Source organism: Uranotaenia lowii, chromosome 3 (assembly GCF_029784155.1).
Source record: "Uranotaenia lowii strain MFRU-FL chromosome 3, ASM2978415v1, whole genome shotgun sequence".
Classification (NCBI taxonomy): domain Eukaryota; kingdom Metazoa; phylum Arthropoda; class Insecta; order Diptera; family Culicidae; genus Uranotaenia; species Uranotaenia lowii.
Window position 1 is genome coordinate 300,118,733 of NC_073693.1, and position 13,407 is coordinate 300,132,139.

The following is a 13,407-nucleotide window of genomic DNA, read 5'->3' on the forward strand; positions in this document are numbered from 1 at the left end:
TTCAAAAAAACCTGGCAAAATCCGGGCATGGATTTCAATTTTTCAAAACCAAAAACCGTGCAAAAACCGGGCAAAATTTAGTTGTTATTATATATAAAAGCAAAGAAAAAATGTAAAAAAAAAATCGAAATTAATATTTTATTAATGTAATTGCAGACTTCCAACAACTTTTTGGAAGACTTATATAATTAAAGGTTTATAAAAGTAAATCAGCGAAATTATTTGAAACAACCGTTGAAAATTTCCATACCGATAATCGATTTTGCTGAAACTTACTCAAAAACTTTGATTTTTTTTTGGTTTCTTTGTGAAAATTGTGAAAAAAATCCGGGCAATATCCGGACTTTTTTCACAATATCCGGGCAACCGGGCCGGGCCGGACTTTCTCGAAATTTTGCATCAAATATCCGGGCAAACCCGGATAAAACCGGGCAATCTGGCAAGCTTATGTTAGAGTAGTTACAAATGTTACTTTGACGGCCTTGTCCAAAATTTAAGTTGTTCAGCATCATTACGAATCCCTTGATCCGTTCCTTGATTTCTGATTTCTTTCAGAATGTAGATTGTCGTGTGTGTAGGGTATGGTATCTGTTACCTACTTTGCTGCTGATGCTGTGAAATACAGTCTGTATGAACTTTTCATCAGTAGACTTCCCAGGTGGTAAATTCTCGTTTACGGTCTGCAGTCCAAAGCATGGCCAGCCACCGTATCACCCCAGTTTGCTATTCTGGGTCCACGGGTGCAATGAAACGAGTCATGATATACTGCACGTATGCCTCCTTCTCCCTAATGGTTATCTGGAGCTTCTGACTTTGGGTCCCACATTGAATTGTGGTTAAACAATGGTGGGAGATCATACTCGGGATATTGCGGTTCATGATATCCTCATTAACGAAACTATTTTCAGCAATACCTCTCCTGTTTACAACTCGAGTCCTGACCGTTCCCTATAAAGACTCGAGAACCGACCTCTGCTCGTAATGACTCGAGGTTCAAGCACAAACCTCTCTTCTTGACGACTTGAGGCCTGATCTCTCCTCATAATGACTCATATCTCTCCTCTACACGATTCGAAGCCTGATCTCTCCTCCAACGACTCGAGATCTGACCTCTTCTCGTAATTGTAATTGCTGATTTATTTACACACGAAAACCTTTCAACACAGGCCTTTTTATCAGGTTAAAAAAATTATACGTTACATTCGAAACAAAGTATTACATTTCTAAGTAACTGTTATAAAATAAACTGAAAAAAGGTTTAACATTTCAAACAAAGTACAGTTAAAGTTAACTTGAAATGTGTTTTTTTTGTTATTTGAATGCTAGTTAGTAGGTGTTTTTGAAGCTAACTAAAGATGTTTTGCTTTTCACGTCCAGTGGAGTTCGATTCCAGCCCAAAGTACCGTACACCAGTGAACTCTTTCCACCGGATGTTGCATGTTGTGGTACGATGTGTAGCGGGTCCGTTCGTGTCGACCTCGTTGCAGATGTTGTTGAATATACTCTTGTAAAGCTTGGCGGTAAGCCTGACCCATAAAAGATGCTATCCGAAGATCATAGTTTGCACATAGTTCATGTCCGAGGATTGCCTTGCGCACAAGTAGCGTAGTGTGCGAGACGGTTCAGATAAAAAACCAACCGGATTTGAATACTCTAAATGTACGCTCTCTGAGTTCAATAGACATGCCAGGATAGTAAACGATGTCGCAATATGTCGGGATAGGAACTACGACAGCTTGTACCAGCTTCAATCGAGTGGGTTGAGAAAGTACTGAGGAGAAATGCCGGAACGTTCTGAGACTACCAAACACTTTTGAAACAACATCATTTACATGCCGTGTCCAATTTAAGGTGTTTTCTTAGGGTTTGGTACTAGATGGTTGATGCACAACGAGAACAGCAACGCACTGAGACAGATAGGAGACAGGCTGTCTCCAGCTTTGACAAGTTGGAAACGGTTCTGAAGGAAGGAGCTGATCATATGACACGCTTCGTGTGGAAAAAGGAATTCGTTTCGTAGCTTCCTCTACAGTAGATGATGTTGGACACAGTTGAAAGCATGCGAAAAATCGACAAGAACCATGACTGTGCAGTGACCATTGTCGAAACTGCTGTAAATGTCATGCGTGACTTTAGCCAAAGCGGTACAAGTGATGAAATTTTTCCTGTATTCAGACTGGTGGTTTCTACTTATTTCGTTCACATGTGTATGACGAAATTTGAGAGTTGATCTTGGACCGGGAGAAACTCCACTGGATACTGAAGGAGTTACATTACGATTATATGGCGATAAGAGTTGGAGATGACTTTAAGCGAAAAAAACATTCAGATCATCAACGTTGCTGTCATCTACAGACGAGATACTCTTGGGATTATTATGAATTCCTTCACGTCCAAGATTACTCCAGAATGTCTTCGCAGGAAGCTGATAGTCGAAATTTTTGTCTGCGTATTTCATTTTCGCAGAAAAGACTTTTTTAGATTTTACTCTGTCTCGGTGTCGAACGTATTCTTTCCAATGGTTGTCGTTTTTCGAGCGATTAGGGGGTTTCTGATATAAGGTACACCGGGGTAAGTGTGGACGGGTTTTCGTATAGTTCAACTTTAAAAAATCATTAAAAAATCAGCAGTGGAGCAATTTTGATAAATTGATGATCAATGTGATGCAGAACATGTTTTTTACAAAAGCTGAAGAGATGAGCTCGATAGAAGCAAAGCGAAAAAAGTTATCACGCAAATCGTTATGGACGGCTGGTGGCCTCACTTACCCCGCTTTATGGGGTAAGTGTGGACGGTAGATTTTCCCTTTGATTTCTAAGGAAATTTTCAAAAAATGTGTGTTTTCTTGGTTGAATACGTTACTTTATTGCTTGAACCGTCCAAAATTTTGAAAAAAGTTCATGGTACTATAATTATAGTGTGTAATTTATGTTACAACACACGAGATCCGATTTCATCAAAAACACAGAACAAATAAGTACTTTACTCAAATTTTCATGATCCGAATGCTTAATATAGCTAAATAATACAACTCATAAAGGATGAAGGACAGAAAATTGAAAAAATGTGTAAACATCAAGACTTTTTAAAGCCGTCCACACTTACCCCAGGTAGGGGTTGGAGACAAAATTTTAGTTTTTTGTAAATAAACTCTTTTTTCTTAATTTTTAACCGCCGTTTCTTTTCCTAACTGGTTGTTTGGAATGTAAGGATTGTTTCAATGTAGAGTTTTTCATCGAGAGCCAGCTAGTTTAGGAGAGAATTGCAATTGAAAAAGATGCACATCAACTCGACATCGTAGTTGAAAATAGAAAATTCCGAAAAAGTCGCTGTAAACAACCGTTATTGTCTGAATCGTATCTTTTTCACAGTTATTGGATAGATTACAAGTAAATGGAACATTCTGCATCAAAAGTTTGAAAAAATAGTGCACAGTATTGTTTTTATAGCCATCGTCCACACTTACCCCGGTGTACCTTACAAGAGAGTACGCCATGTTTCTGGTTTCGATTGCTTACTTGATTGTAGCAGTGATCCACAGAGTTTTTTCATCTCGCACAGTTGTTTCGCGTTCGGGAGCATGAAGATTGAGGAGCCTTTTAATCTCGGATGTTAAGACTTACGCCTTGGTGTTAGGGTCAGCAGTGTTGAAGAACGGTTGCAAGTCATAAGCCTGAAAATCGATTTGCAATTGCTGAATATCGACATTGCGGTAATTCCTCATTTTAACAACTCTTGGAGATGTTTGAGCGACGCGAACGTCTGCGATGAGATAGATCATTCCGTGATCGGAGATAGAGCTGTCCATTTGAGTTTTCGATTTTATAATGTGTTCTGGCGCATTTTTGATCATTAGATCTATCGTGTTAGTACTTGTGTAAGTGAACCGCGTAGGTTCGGTAGGAAGCACTGAGAGTTGAAAAGCTGAATTGATCTGACGGAGAGCACACAGATTGGCGGATGGTTGTTGAGCTTAATAACTCGAGTTTAACACGCAGGAGCGATATGCGCTTGTTGATTCAAGGCCTAATCTCTCGACTTGGCTTTTCGAGACTTGATCTCTCCTCTCACAACTCGAGATCCAATCTCTTATCACCAGGGTTCGAAATTTGTCATCTTTTGAGCGTCGTGTGTCTGTCTAATCATGGACTTGCGCCTATCACAACACACGCGCGGTACTTTACGTGACCTAACGACTCGGATGATTCCCGTCTTCTTACACTACTTCGCAGATATTCCCTGCCAATCGAACAACTTTATCCCCCCGGTTCCAAGGCATCGCATTACTGCGCAGAAGTTATAGTCTTATCAGTATAAACTAGTTATCTACTCCGTTTTACCTGATCCTACTGAACTGGACTTTAGCCAATGATCGACCCAAAATAAGAGCGGACAAATATGGGATGCTCGCTAATTCTTGTATTTTAATCTTCTATTACAGCGGCCGAAGTGCTGGCCAACGGACACAACTTCGTGCAGCTGAAGCCACTCGCCGAGGCCACCGTAGAATCCCGCACCAAAGCAAAGAAATGTTCCAGCTCCCTTCAACCGTACCGTCCGAGGCCAGAAACCTGTGCTGCCCTAGCCCGACGTTTAGTCACCACGGCACTCGGGGTTCGCCTCAAGACGGCCCCCGAAGAGCGGGAAAACGAAAAGCGCGTCCTCCGGGAAGCGAAGGGTGAGTTTTTATAATTTTTTTTAACGTGTACTCAATTGATAATTTTTTTTTCTAATTACAGAACGCAAACTACTGGCCGCCAAAATGCGGGAGGAGATTTGGGAAAGCTAATCGGAATACTCCCGTCTATTCGTTCCGTTTATTTCATGTTGCTGCCATATCGTTTGTGTAACTTTCTTCGCGTTTCAGTAAGACGAATGTTGTGGTCAATCGGAGATCTATTAGTCTAATTTTGTCCTGCAAAAAATTATTGAAAAAAAGTTTATACTGAATCCTGATTTTGGGACAGTTTAAGGGTTTTCTCAACCACTATGTACTTTTCCCAGTATGTTTTAGGTTTTTTCCTGCAAGATTTTACATTCGTGACTACAGTGAAAAATGCAGGAAAATAAAAAAAATCCTTTTTTTTGTGGTTGCAAAAACTGAACACTCAAAGCTAGTGTTCGATATGGGCTGAACAAGGAATATTTAATGAAACAGAAAAAAAAAATAATTGTATTCAAATGTTAGAAATTTTAAGCAAGCAAAGATCATAGAAACAGAGGCAAAGAAAAACAAAAAATTGAGCAGACGATGTGTGTGTTTATTTACATTGTTTTACCAATCGATCCTATATGTGAAAGAAAACGTTTAATAGTACGTAAATGTATGTTTAAGATGAATATAAATTAAGCGCTTTGGATCGAGTTGAAACAGAACCAAAATGTGTAGTTATTTTCTTTTATCCGAATAAATTGAACCGGGTGAAAATTTCGATCGCAAAGATGAAGACTTCGTAACACTCCTCCACATACACAAGAAACTTGTGAGAATATTAAAATACAGGATGAATTTTCGGATCCAATGTTTTTGAACACAAGGCTGTGTTGATAAAATGTATTTTTCGGTTATAAATTTAACAGTTCAGATCAGCGGTTTCCTGTTTGTTGTTTATAAACTTAAATGCAATCATTTCAACTAGTGTTTAAAACTTAATCGTATCCTAATATAATATTTCAAAATTGCAATTTTAAAATGCTTGGTCAGAAAGACTGACTGCGTTTTGGAATCAAATTAACGAAATTTAACTATTTAATTTACTTTTTAAAAACATCACAACTTAACGTTGAGCAGAAGTCACTGTTTAAAACGTGCTAAAATTACATTAAAAAGGGGTCTCTCTCACCCTTGTTTGAATCGTTCCACATCCAGTCGGACATTCGGAGCGGACAGCTTATTTTCGCCTCCAGAAGAACCGGAACTTAAATGAACCGAAGAGATTCTTGACTCACCGGAAAAAAGCCCGCCGGTTCCGTCGAGGGTTGCGTTAGCTCCTGTGTCACGACCACCACCAACACCATTGGAAGGACCGCCACGCTGATCCCGCGGAGTACTGATCGACGATTTGGTTGCCACCGGAGTTGACGTACGTTGCACGTTTTTATCCGTCGTCGTATGCGTCAAAAGTTCTGGGGTAGAGGTGTTGATGTTACTGATGTCCAGCAGCGAGCGTAACAAAAAACTTCCAGGACTGGACGAATCCGAAAGGGAGTTGAGATCGGTTTGGGTTCTGATCATCAGCTCCCGAGCGATGAATTGCTTCAGGTTGAGCGGAGCGCCACTTTCGTTCTGATCGTTGAGTTTTGTGTTTCTGGTGTTCGAACGTCTCTCAACGGTTGCAGATAAGGATGAGCTGCTGGATTGATCCCGCAGTACCTCTTGATTCTTTTTCAACATTGAAGAAGCCCAACGGAGACCCAGTTTTTGAAGGTCACGCTCCAGAGATTCGGTGGCATCTGAGTGATCGTTTCCCTTCCGAGACGAAGGCCTTTCAACAATTGGGACGGGTTGAATAATTTCGAGCGACCCTGAATCTGGAGTGGATCGATTAGAATCATCAACATAAATGTTGAAGGATTTATCAACAAGATTTCTGAGCTTCAGCTCAGCTATGACATCGGGAAGGGACGCGCTAGAACTAGAATTACTGCAAGCTTGAGGCTTTCTCTTGTTGTCAACACTTTCGCCTTCTTTGGAAGTGTCTTCGGTGATGTTCATCTCCGGGGCTGGCGCAGAATATTTCCGATACTTCAAGATATCGCTCGAACCGGTCATGTTCAACAGCTCGTTCAGTCTAGATAGATTGGTTCGCTCCAAATCGTACCGGGTGTCTTCGAGATTTTCCCGTTGAATGTACTCCTCATAGTTGGGGAAACCTTCGTACCCGAGGGCACGAGCATGTTCCAGCAGCTTGTCCCTAGCTTCGATCAGTAATTGTTCCGCTGGATCTATTGGTTCACTATCAGCGATGGCCGCAGCGACAGTCCCGCTTTCATTGGGGATCGAAACATTGATTTTGGAGGCTGCGGGCGTCTCAACCTCTAGAATTGTAGACAGTTCGTGTGCGGTAGTCGGCTGATCCAGCTGGGGACTGTACCGAGTAATCGCAACCGGAGGCTTTGTGCGTTGTTGTTTGTGGTTTGCCGGCAGGTCCTTCACTTGCGGAAGATCAGGACGTTGCGAATCAAGAGGTTTAACCTGGAATACAGTTAGAATGAGTGTTTTTTTTAACAACAATTTGAAATAGCTACAATAAGTATGACGGGAGATCTGAGAGCCTGAGACAAGCAATCTGAAACATATGACCTGAGATCTACGATGCTTGAAATATATAAGCTGTTATACCTGAGATCTGAGATATAATAATTGAGTCTTGAGATTTGAAACATACATGAATCCTGAGAGTAAAAGATATAAAACCGGAAACTTGGGACATGATAGATCCCCTCTCTTTATATCTCTTACCTTAGGAATATCCTTGAGTAGTGGTTCGAAGGCTGGTTCCTCCGCCATCGGTGCTTCCCGCGCTGAGCTCAGATCCTCGGAAGATTCGACGAACTGCGCAGGTCGAGTGTGTGCTTGCTGTGATGTTGATGCTGCAACATCGGGACTGTCACGAAAGTCAGACGATGTCACCGGCCGTGACATGGCGATTCCGCTGTCCTTGCTCAACCCAATCTGCCGCTGCTGGGCCGACGAAGCCGTGAAGATGCCACGAAGTTCCTCGCTCACCGGATCGTCCCTGGCCGATCGGGGACTGGTTTCGTCGGCCGGCTGCTGGCTTGTCCGCGCTGTTAATTGAGTGTTTGTCGGAGGTTTTGTCCCTGGGAGGTCCATGTATTTAGTGGACTCCTGCGGCTCACTGGAGGATATACTGTTTTCAATCAGCTTTTTCTTCTCTTCCCGAACTTTGCGGATCATTTCCGACAGTTCGGTGATTCGTTTATTACATCCTTCTGCCATTTGTGCATATTTTTCGAGAACCTCCTGTTCTTCACGATCACTCAAGTTGATCACTTCGATGTGCCCTTGAGGAGTAATTATTTTGGCTAGTTTAGGGGAAGGTTTTTTCGGTGATTTGAGAATCGATTTCAGTGAGGTATCTTTAACTGGTGGCGATTGTCCTATTTGGACAGGTGCTCTTTGAGGTTCCTTGGTTTTCGGAGTTGACTGTTGCTCCTTACGGGTAAGCGTCTTCATCCAAACATCTTCCACTCGGCTTATGTTTTCGTCTACCGTGCCACTAAGTTGGTGCTCCTTCAAAGTTTCGTCAATTTCATTTAAAAAGTCGTAGTTTTGATTGATAAATCTACGTAAGCGATCCATGCGTGATTGGTTTTCTACGCTGATTTCATCAGATGGTGTCGATTGATTACCAGCGACGTTCAGCACGGAATCATGTGGTGTCGATACTGATGTAGAAGAACTCACACCTAGCTGATCGATAGATTGGCGAGACATTCCTAGCAGTCGGATTATGTATTGCATAAGTGCTGGGTTCAATTCTTGACTCTGGGGTTGTGGGGTAGGAGTTTTTAATTTTTCCAACCGGTGCTTGGGAGCTGCGCTTTTTACTTTACTCGTGGATTGACGTTGTTGTGTAAGTGCAGGTTCTTGATAACTTTTTTGTTCAAGTTGGTTTAAGAAATTTCCAACTCGATTGTCAATTCGACTCGGAAGTTGCCGATAGACTGTCGATGTGGTGGAACTTATTGGTGATTGGTCCAAGTTTTGCTGCACCGTTATTTCCTGTGGTTGTATATCTTTAGGTTTAACAACTGGTTTAGAAGCTTTAATTAATGCAGGAATCGGTACAGGATCCGGGTCAGAAATCGGTACTTTTTCCGGTGCTTCCTTCACCGCTTTTCTTTTGCGTTCCTGAGGCGCTGGTTTCTTAGGCGTCTTCTTCGCCTTTTTCTCCGACTTTTCATTCACCACAATCACAATCTTAACCGGAATATCTGTGCCCGATTGAAGACTCTCGTTGGAATCGGTATCCGGTACGGTTTTAACTTCCGCATCAATCGATCCTTTTGCTTCTATGTGGAACTTGGGAATCTTAGGTTTAGCCTTGTTCTTATCAAGACGCTCCAGTTTTTCCTTGAGCTGTTTTTCAAGCTCAAATATTTCACGTTCCTTCTCATGCAACTTCTTCTGCTGTTCTTCAAGCTCCAACTGTCTCTGTTTCAACTTTTGAATACCGTCGTCTGACTTTTGCTTACTACCTTTCTTTGTCACCTCAGGTTGACGCAGCAATTCCTGTTCGATTTCCTCTTCTTTTTTCAGTTCATCCAGCAACAAAGCCTTTTGAACATTCAACTGTTCCAACAGCTCCTTATATTTGGAAATCTTACTTTCATCCTTCCCCGCCGGGAGAGGGATACGCGGTCTTTCAATCCCAGTCGCTGGATCGTACCCCAACAGAATGGTACTGAAGCTGTCCGAGCTATTGGAATCACGAAGGTCAGTATCTAGAAATCCGGCGGCAGCCGAAGTGGCTCCAGCTACGTTTATTTCGGCTGCACGAGCTGTAGCACGCGCCGCTTCCTGCCGAGCAGTTGTTGGTCTTCCGCGAACAACCGGACATGTGATAAGTACCCGTTGCTTGAGCAGATCTTCCACCGCTTCGTTCATTCGACTCTGCCTAGTTTCCGCCCGTTGTCGCTTCTGAGTTTCCGTTGGCGGAGGTTTGGGGCCCTTAAAATTGAAGAAAGAATTATTAGGTTGTAAAATTTCTGGTTATTTTGGATTATAAGAGTGCTTACCCCTTCAGATGTTTTAACCTTGCTTTCGGCACGCACCAATTTATCCAATTCCACCTTCAGATTCTCGTAATCCTTCCGAATTTGCAGCTTCTCCAGTGCTTGTTTCGAACGGTCCTGCTGTTGTTTTCCAATTTGTCTGAAAATAAAGCAGAATAATGATATTTTACTCATGATTACGCTCAATTGAGGAGATCGATCGAGGGGTTTAACTCATAAGTTGATAGAAATGAGCCTTGTAGTGATGAAAAGGGCAAACCAAGGTTGCAGGTATTAAAACCGCGATATCGCAAGTGGAGCTTAGTAACTTTGGAGCTACCAACACTCTATAGGAAGCATGCAATATCGAATAAAACTTCGGAGATAGATGTCGAGCCCATCGTTGAAAGCTGAGATGATCTGAAGAGTGTGTGAAGATGATACGAACAGCGACCACTAGGGAATCTGCTATAGCGCAGGATGCCGAAATCTTGTGCTCACAAGGCAGGCGTTGGACATGTAAGATAAAGTTTCTGACAAAGATGTTTGTATTGAAGCTCAACGGGAAAAAATACTATTTTTTTTACAAGATGGAAATTTGACTTCAAACCATAACAGCCGGGTGTTTGCTGCCGTGTGTGGGTTCATCCCACTAAAACCACCTTGGGCTTCGTGTGCCAGATGTGCCCCTTGGTTTCACCCTATGATACTACATCAAGGGGTAGGATGTGCTCATGCACTTAAACATCTCACCCTTTTCCTCCTTCTCAATCTTGGTCTTCCTCCAATATCATCTTTCTCCTTTTCTCTATGGCCAACTTCAGAGTGGTACGGGAGACCTCGAGACGTGTGCCGGTTTGGTAACGCTTTCATAGTAACTCACGCCCGTCTCCAGTAGCTCTCCAAGGGTGTCCAGCATACAAATAGGTTTGTATGATGATGGATGCCCTGAGGGTTTCCCAGGTTTCGGTAGTAGCACGAACTTTGCCGTTTTCCACGGATTGGGAAAAGATCTCTCGTCGAGACACTTTTGTAGCATCACTCTTTAAATATCCGGAATGGTCCGAACCGCCACCTTCAGCACCGCGTTTGGGATTCCGTCCGGAACAGGGGCCTTATTCACCGCAAGTTTCTTAGCGATAGCCACAAGTTCCTCGTTTGTTACTGGCTCGATGTCGTGGGCTCCCGCGTCGTACGGGGTAAGTGGCCACTGCGTCGTGCCATGCTGCGAGAAAAGATGTACAACGATCTCTCTCAGTTTTTCCGGACACTTTTAAGTCGGCGACCTTGGGCCTCCGAATCTCGTCAGTGCAACTCTATAGGCTTGGCGCTATGGGTTAACATCTACGCTCTGTAACAGTTCTCTTTGCTTGTTTTAATAGCTCGCTAAAGTGCCACCCTGGCTGCTCGGTAAACGGCACCTCTCGTTTCTCTATCGGCTTCGTTTCTCGTCCGTTGAGCTCGTCGTCTGGCTTTTAGGCAGCTAGTATGAAGCTCAGCTATTTCTGAGATCCACCAGTAAGCTGGTCGTCGCCACCACTTCGGTATATTCCTTCTGGGCATGGTCATGTCGCAAACCGCTACCATCATTTTCGTCAGCTGCGATGCTTTGTCTTACTGCCACCGAATTTCGGTCTCCTATGCTGTAACGTAACGCCTGGTGATCGCTGTGCGTATAATCGTCACACACTCTCCAATTCATGTCAGTTTTTAATGATGGGTTCGCAAAGGTGATATCTATCACTGACGTTCTGTCTGGTATTCCATGCTTGCGATAGGTGCTGATAGATACAGTGTTGCACAGCTCAACCTCCAGTCTCGCGATGGACTCTAGAAGACTGTGGCGATAGGGTTGTTGCACCTACTACCCCAGTTAACCGCCCAAGCGTTGAAATCTCCTCCTTTTGCTGCAGGGATCCTTCCTGTCAGTTTGTGAGTGAGTTCATCCAACATTGCGTTGAACTCCCCGATCGTCCATCTTGGTGGAACGCTAAACCAGACCTGTACGCTGTCCAATTATCATTTCCAGACGGAATTCTGTATGGTTCTGATAAAAGCACCAAATCACACTTCTTTTGCCTACCGTTTGCTCCAGCAGAAGCTGTGCAACTATGGTTGAGATTTAGCTGGATTAATTCCAGTTTTACTGGCTTGCCTTTGCCTTCATATATACCGGGCAGTCCAAGCCACCAGTTGCGTGGGCATTGCCATCCGCCTGCTTTGGCTGATTTTTGCATTCTTGAGCGAAGTGTCCCTCTTCAACGCATCTTCGACAGCTTCGTGACCGGTCAGGTCCGTTGCAGCTTCGGGATAGATGACCAAAATCCCAGCAATCGGAGCAGCGTTGCATCTGTTTCGGTACCCTAAGCGCGGTTCTAAAATGCCCTACTGACCGTCCAACTCTTACACTCCCTACCGTCTGTAGCGTGTTGACCGCTGTTGGTGAGAGGCGGATCGTTGCAATCTGCATTTCACCGTACGCCTCTCTTAGTTTTATAGCTACTGATTCTTGCTCATTCCAGGTATGCTGGAGAGTGCTTTCTCGAGCTCCTCTGCAATGGTAATCTCATCCAAGATGCGACCGGCTATAGGGCTCAGACAGTCGTTTCAGCGCCTAGTGTGCTTTTAACAAGCTTCTCGAAGTCGGTGCCCTTTACCGCCGGGTCTTTTTTTGTAGCTCGAAGAGCAGTTCGTCTTGTAGGGTACGTCTTGTTTTGGTAACGCTCTCGTCAAGAGTAGTCAACTTTGGCTCTGCGCGTAGCTCCCGGAACAAGTCCGCATACGAAGGTTGTTCTGACTTCATGACGATCTTTGCCAGTCTCCAGCACTTCTTTCTCCGTCGGCATCCTCATAGTCCGTACGCCTCCTTTTTTTTATAGGAATCGTTCTCTACGGGGGAATCGCTATCTCTTTTAGCGGTTCTTCTCGGCTTGGATTCTTTCGAACGTCCTTAAGAACCAACCAATTTTGCTTCCTCCAGGTCCTTCCCGCAGCTTCGGCTTTCTGCACCAGCTCCGTTCTTTCGTTGACGGCACTCTGCAGAAGAACCATAACTTTCGGCACCCTGGTCTGTGCACGTTGTTGGTACTTTGCACAAACTACTGCGTCGACCATGTCGGCTTCCTCCAAGAGGTCACATTTTTTTATGCCCCTTGGTGCACCTTTTCCTGCGACCGGACTTGCTACTCTTGCTTGGAACTGCTGAGATTTTCAGTGGACCAATCAGCAGCCGGGCTTCTTCTCGCTTCCTTGGCAACCTACTTTACTACTTTGCCCAGTAGAGGAGACCTAAGCCCATTTTTAGCAAAGACCTCCGTCTGCCTTCTTCTACCTTCTCCTTCTTCGTCCGAGGTAACGTCAGTTGTCTCGACGTTCCTTCTGTTTTTGGTGTTGTTGTTATTTATGTTCATGTTAAGTCCCAGGAGTAGCTAGGGAAATATACGGTCCATTGCACCAGTGCTCTGTTTTATCGCAGCGCGAACTTTATTACTGTTGGGTGCCGCACAGACTACCGTTTGCGACTGCCACATTTTCGACCCGTCAACCCGATCATCAGCACGGTTTTTTGCATAAAGGCGTTTCCCCATGAGCGGCACACTTTGGGCAACCTTGGGTCGTTGTACCCAATAGGTTCCGTTAGAAAATTCCGAGTTCATTGCGTATTTCTTC

General features: G+C 43.8%; 2 protein-coding genes across 2 annotated transcripts in view; one reads left to right on the plus strand and one right to left on the minus strand.

Moving 5' to 3' along the window:
• LOC129750821 (mucin-5AC-like) overlaps window positions 1–4,943 on the plus strand; it is a 90,934-nt gene extending 85,991 nt beyond the window's left edge. Inside the window, exons 7-8 of the mRNA XM_055745902.1 lie at window positions 4,442–4,678; window positions 4,740–4,943. Coding sequence (XP_055601877.1) covers window positions 4,442–4,678; window positions 4,740–4,789 — 287 coding nt within the window. The 3' untranslated portion in view covers window positions 4,790–4,943. The remainder of the gene's footprint in view (window positions 1–4,441; window positions 4,679–4,739) is intronic.
• Window positions 4,944–5,540: 597 nt separating this feature from the next.
• Window positions 5,541–12,541, minus strand: LOC129753659 (titin homolog). Its single transcript, XM_055749502.1, has 6 exons — window positions 12,396–12,541; window positions 12,132–12,290; window positions 11,912–12,088; window positions 9,763–9,898; window positions 7,463–9,694; window positions 5,541–7,195 (listed from the first exon to the last, which is right to left on the minus strand). Exons 1-6 carry the CDS (start codon window positions 12,539–12,541, stop codon window positions 5,840–5,842), a joined length of 4,206 nt encoding a protein of 1,401 aa, XP_055605477.1. The 3' UTR covers window positions 5,541–5,839.
• Window positions 12,542–13,407: the final 866 nt, after the last annotated feature.

What these genes read in the sequence shown, in the direction of transcription:
- LOC129753659 (XM_055749502.1), bottom strand. Translation starts at nt 12,541, where the DNA reads ATGAAGTCAGAACAACCTTCGTATGCGGACTTGTTCCGGGAGCTACGC. An exon ending in GGGAGTGTAAGAGTTGGACG is followed by an intron (nt 12,089 to 12,131) that starts GTCAGTAGGGCA and finishes GTACCGAAACAG; the next exon opens with ATGCAACGCTGCTCCGATTG. An exon ending in CTGGTGGCTTGGACTGCCCG is followed by an intron (nt 9,899 to 11,911) that starts GTATATATGAAG and finishes CTTTATTTTCAG; the next exon opens with ACAAATTGGAAAACAACAGC.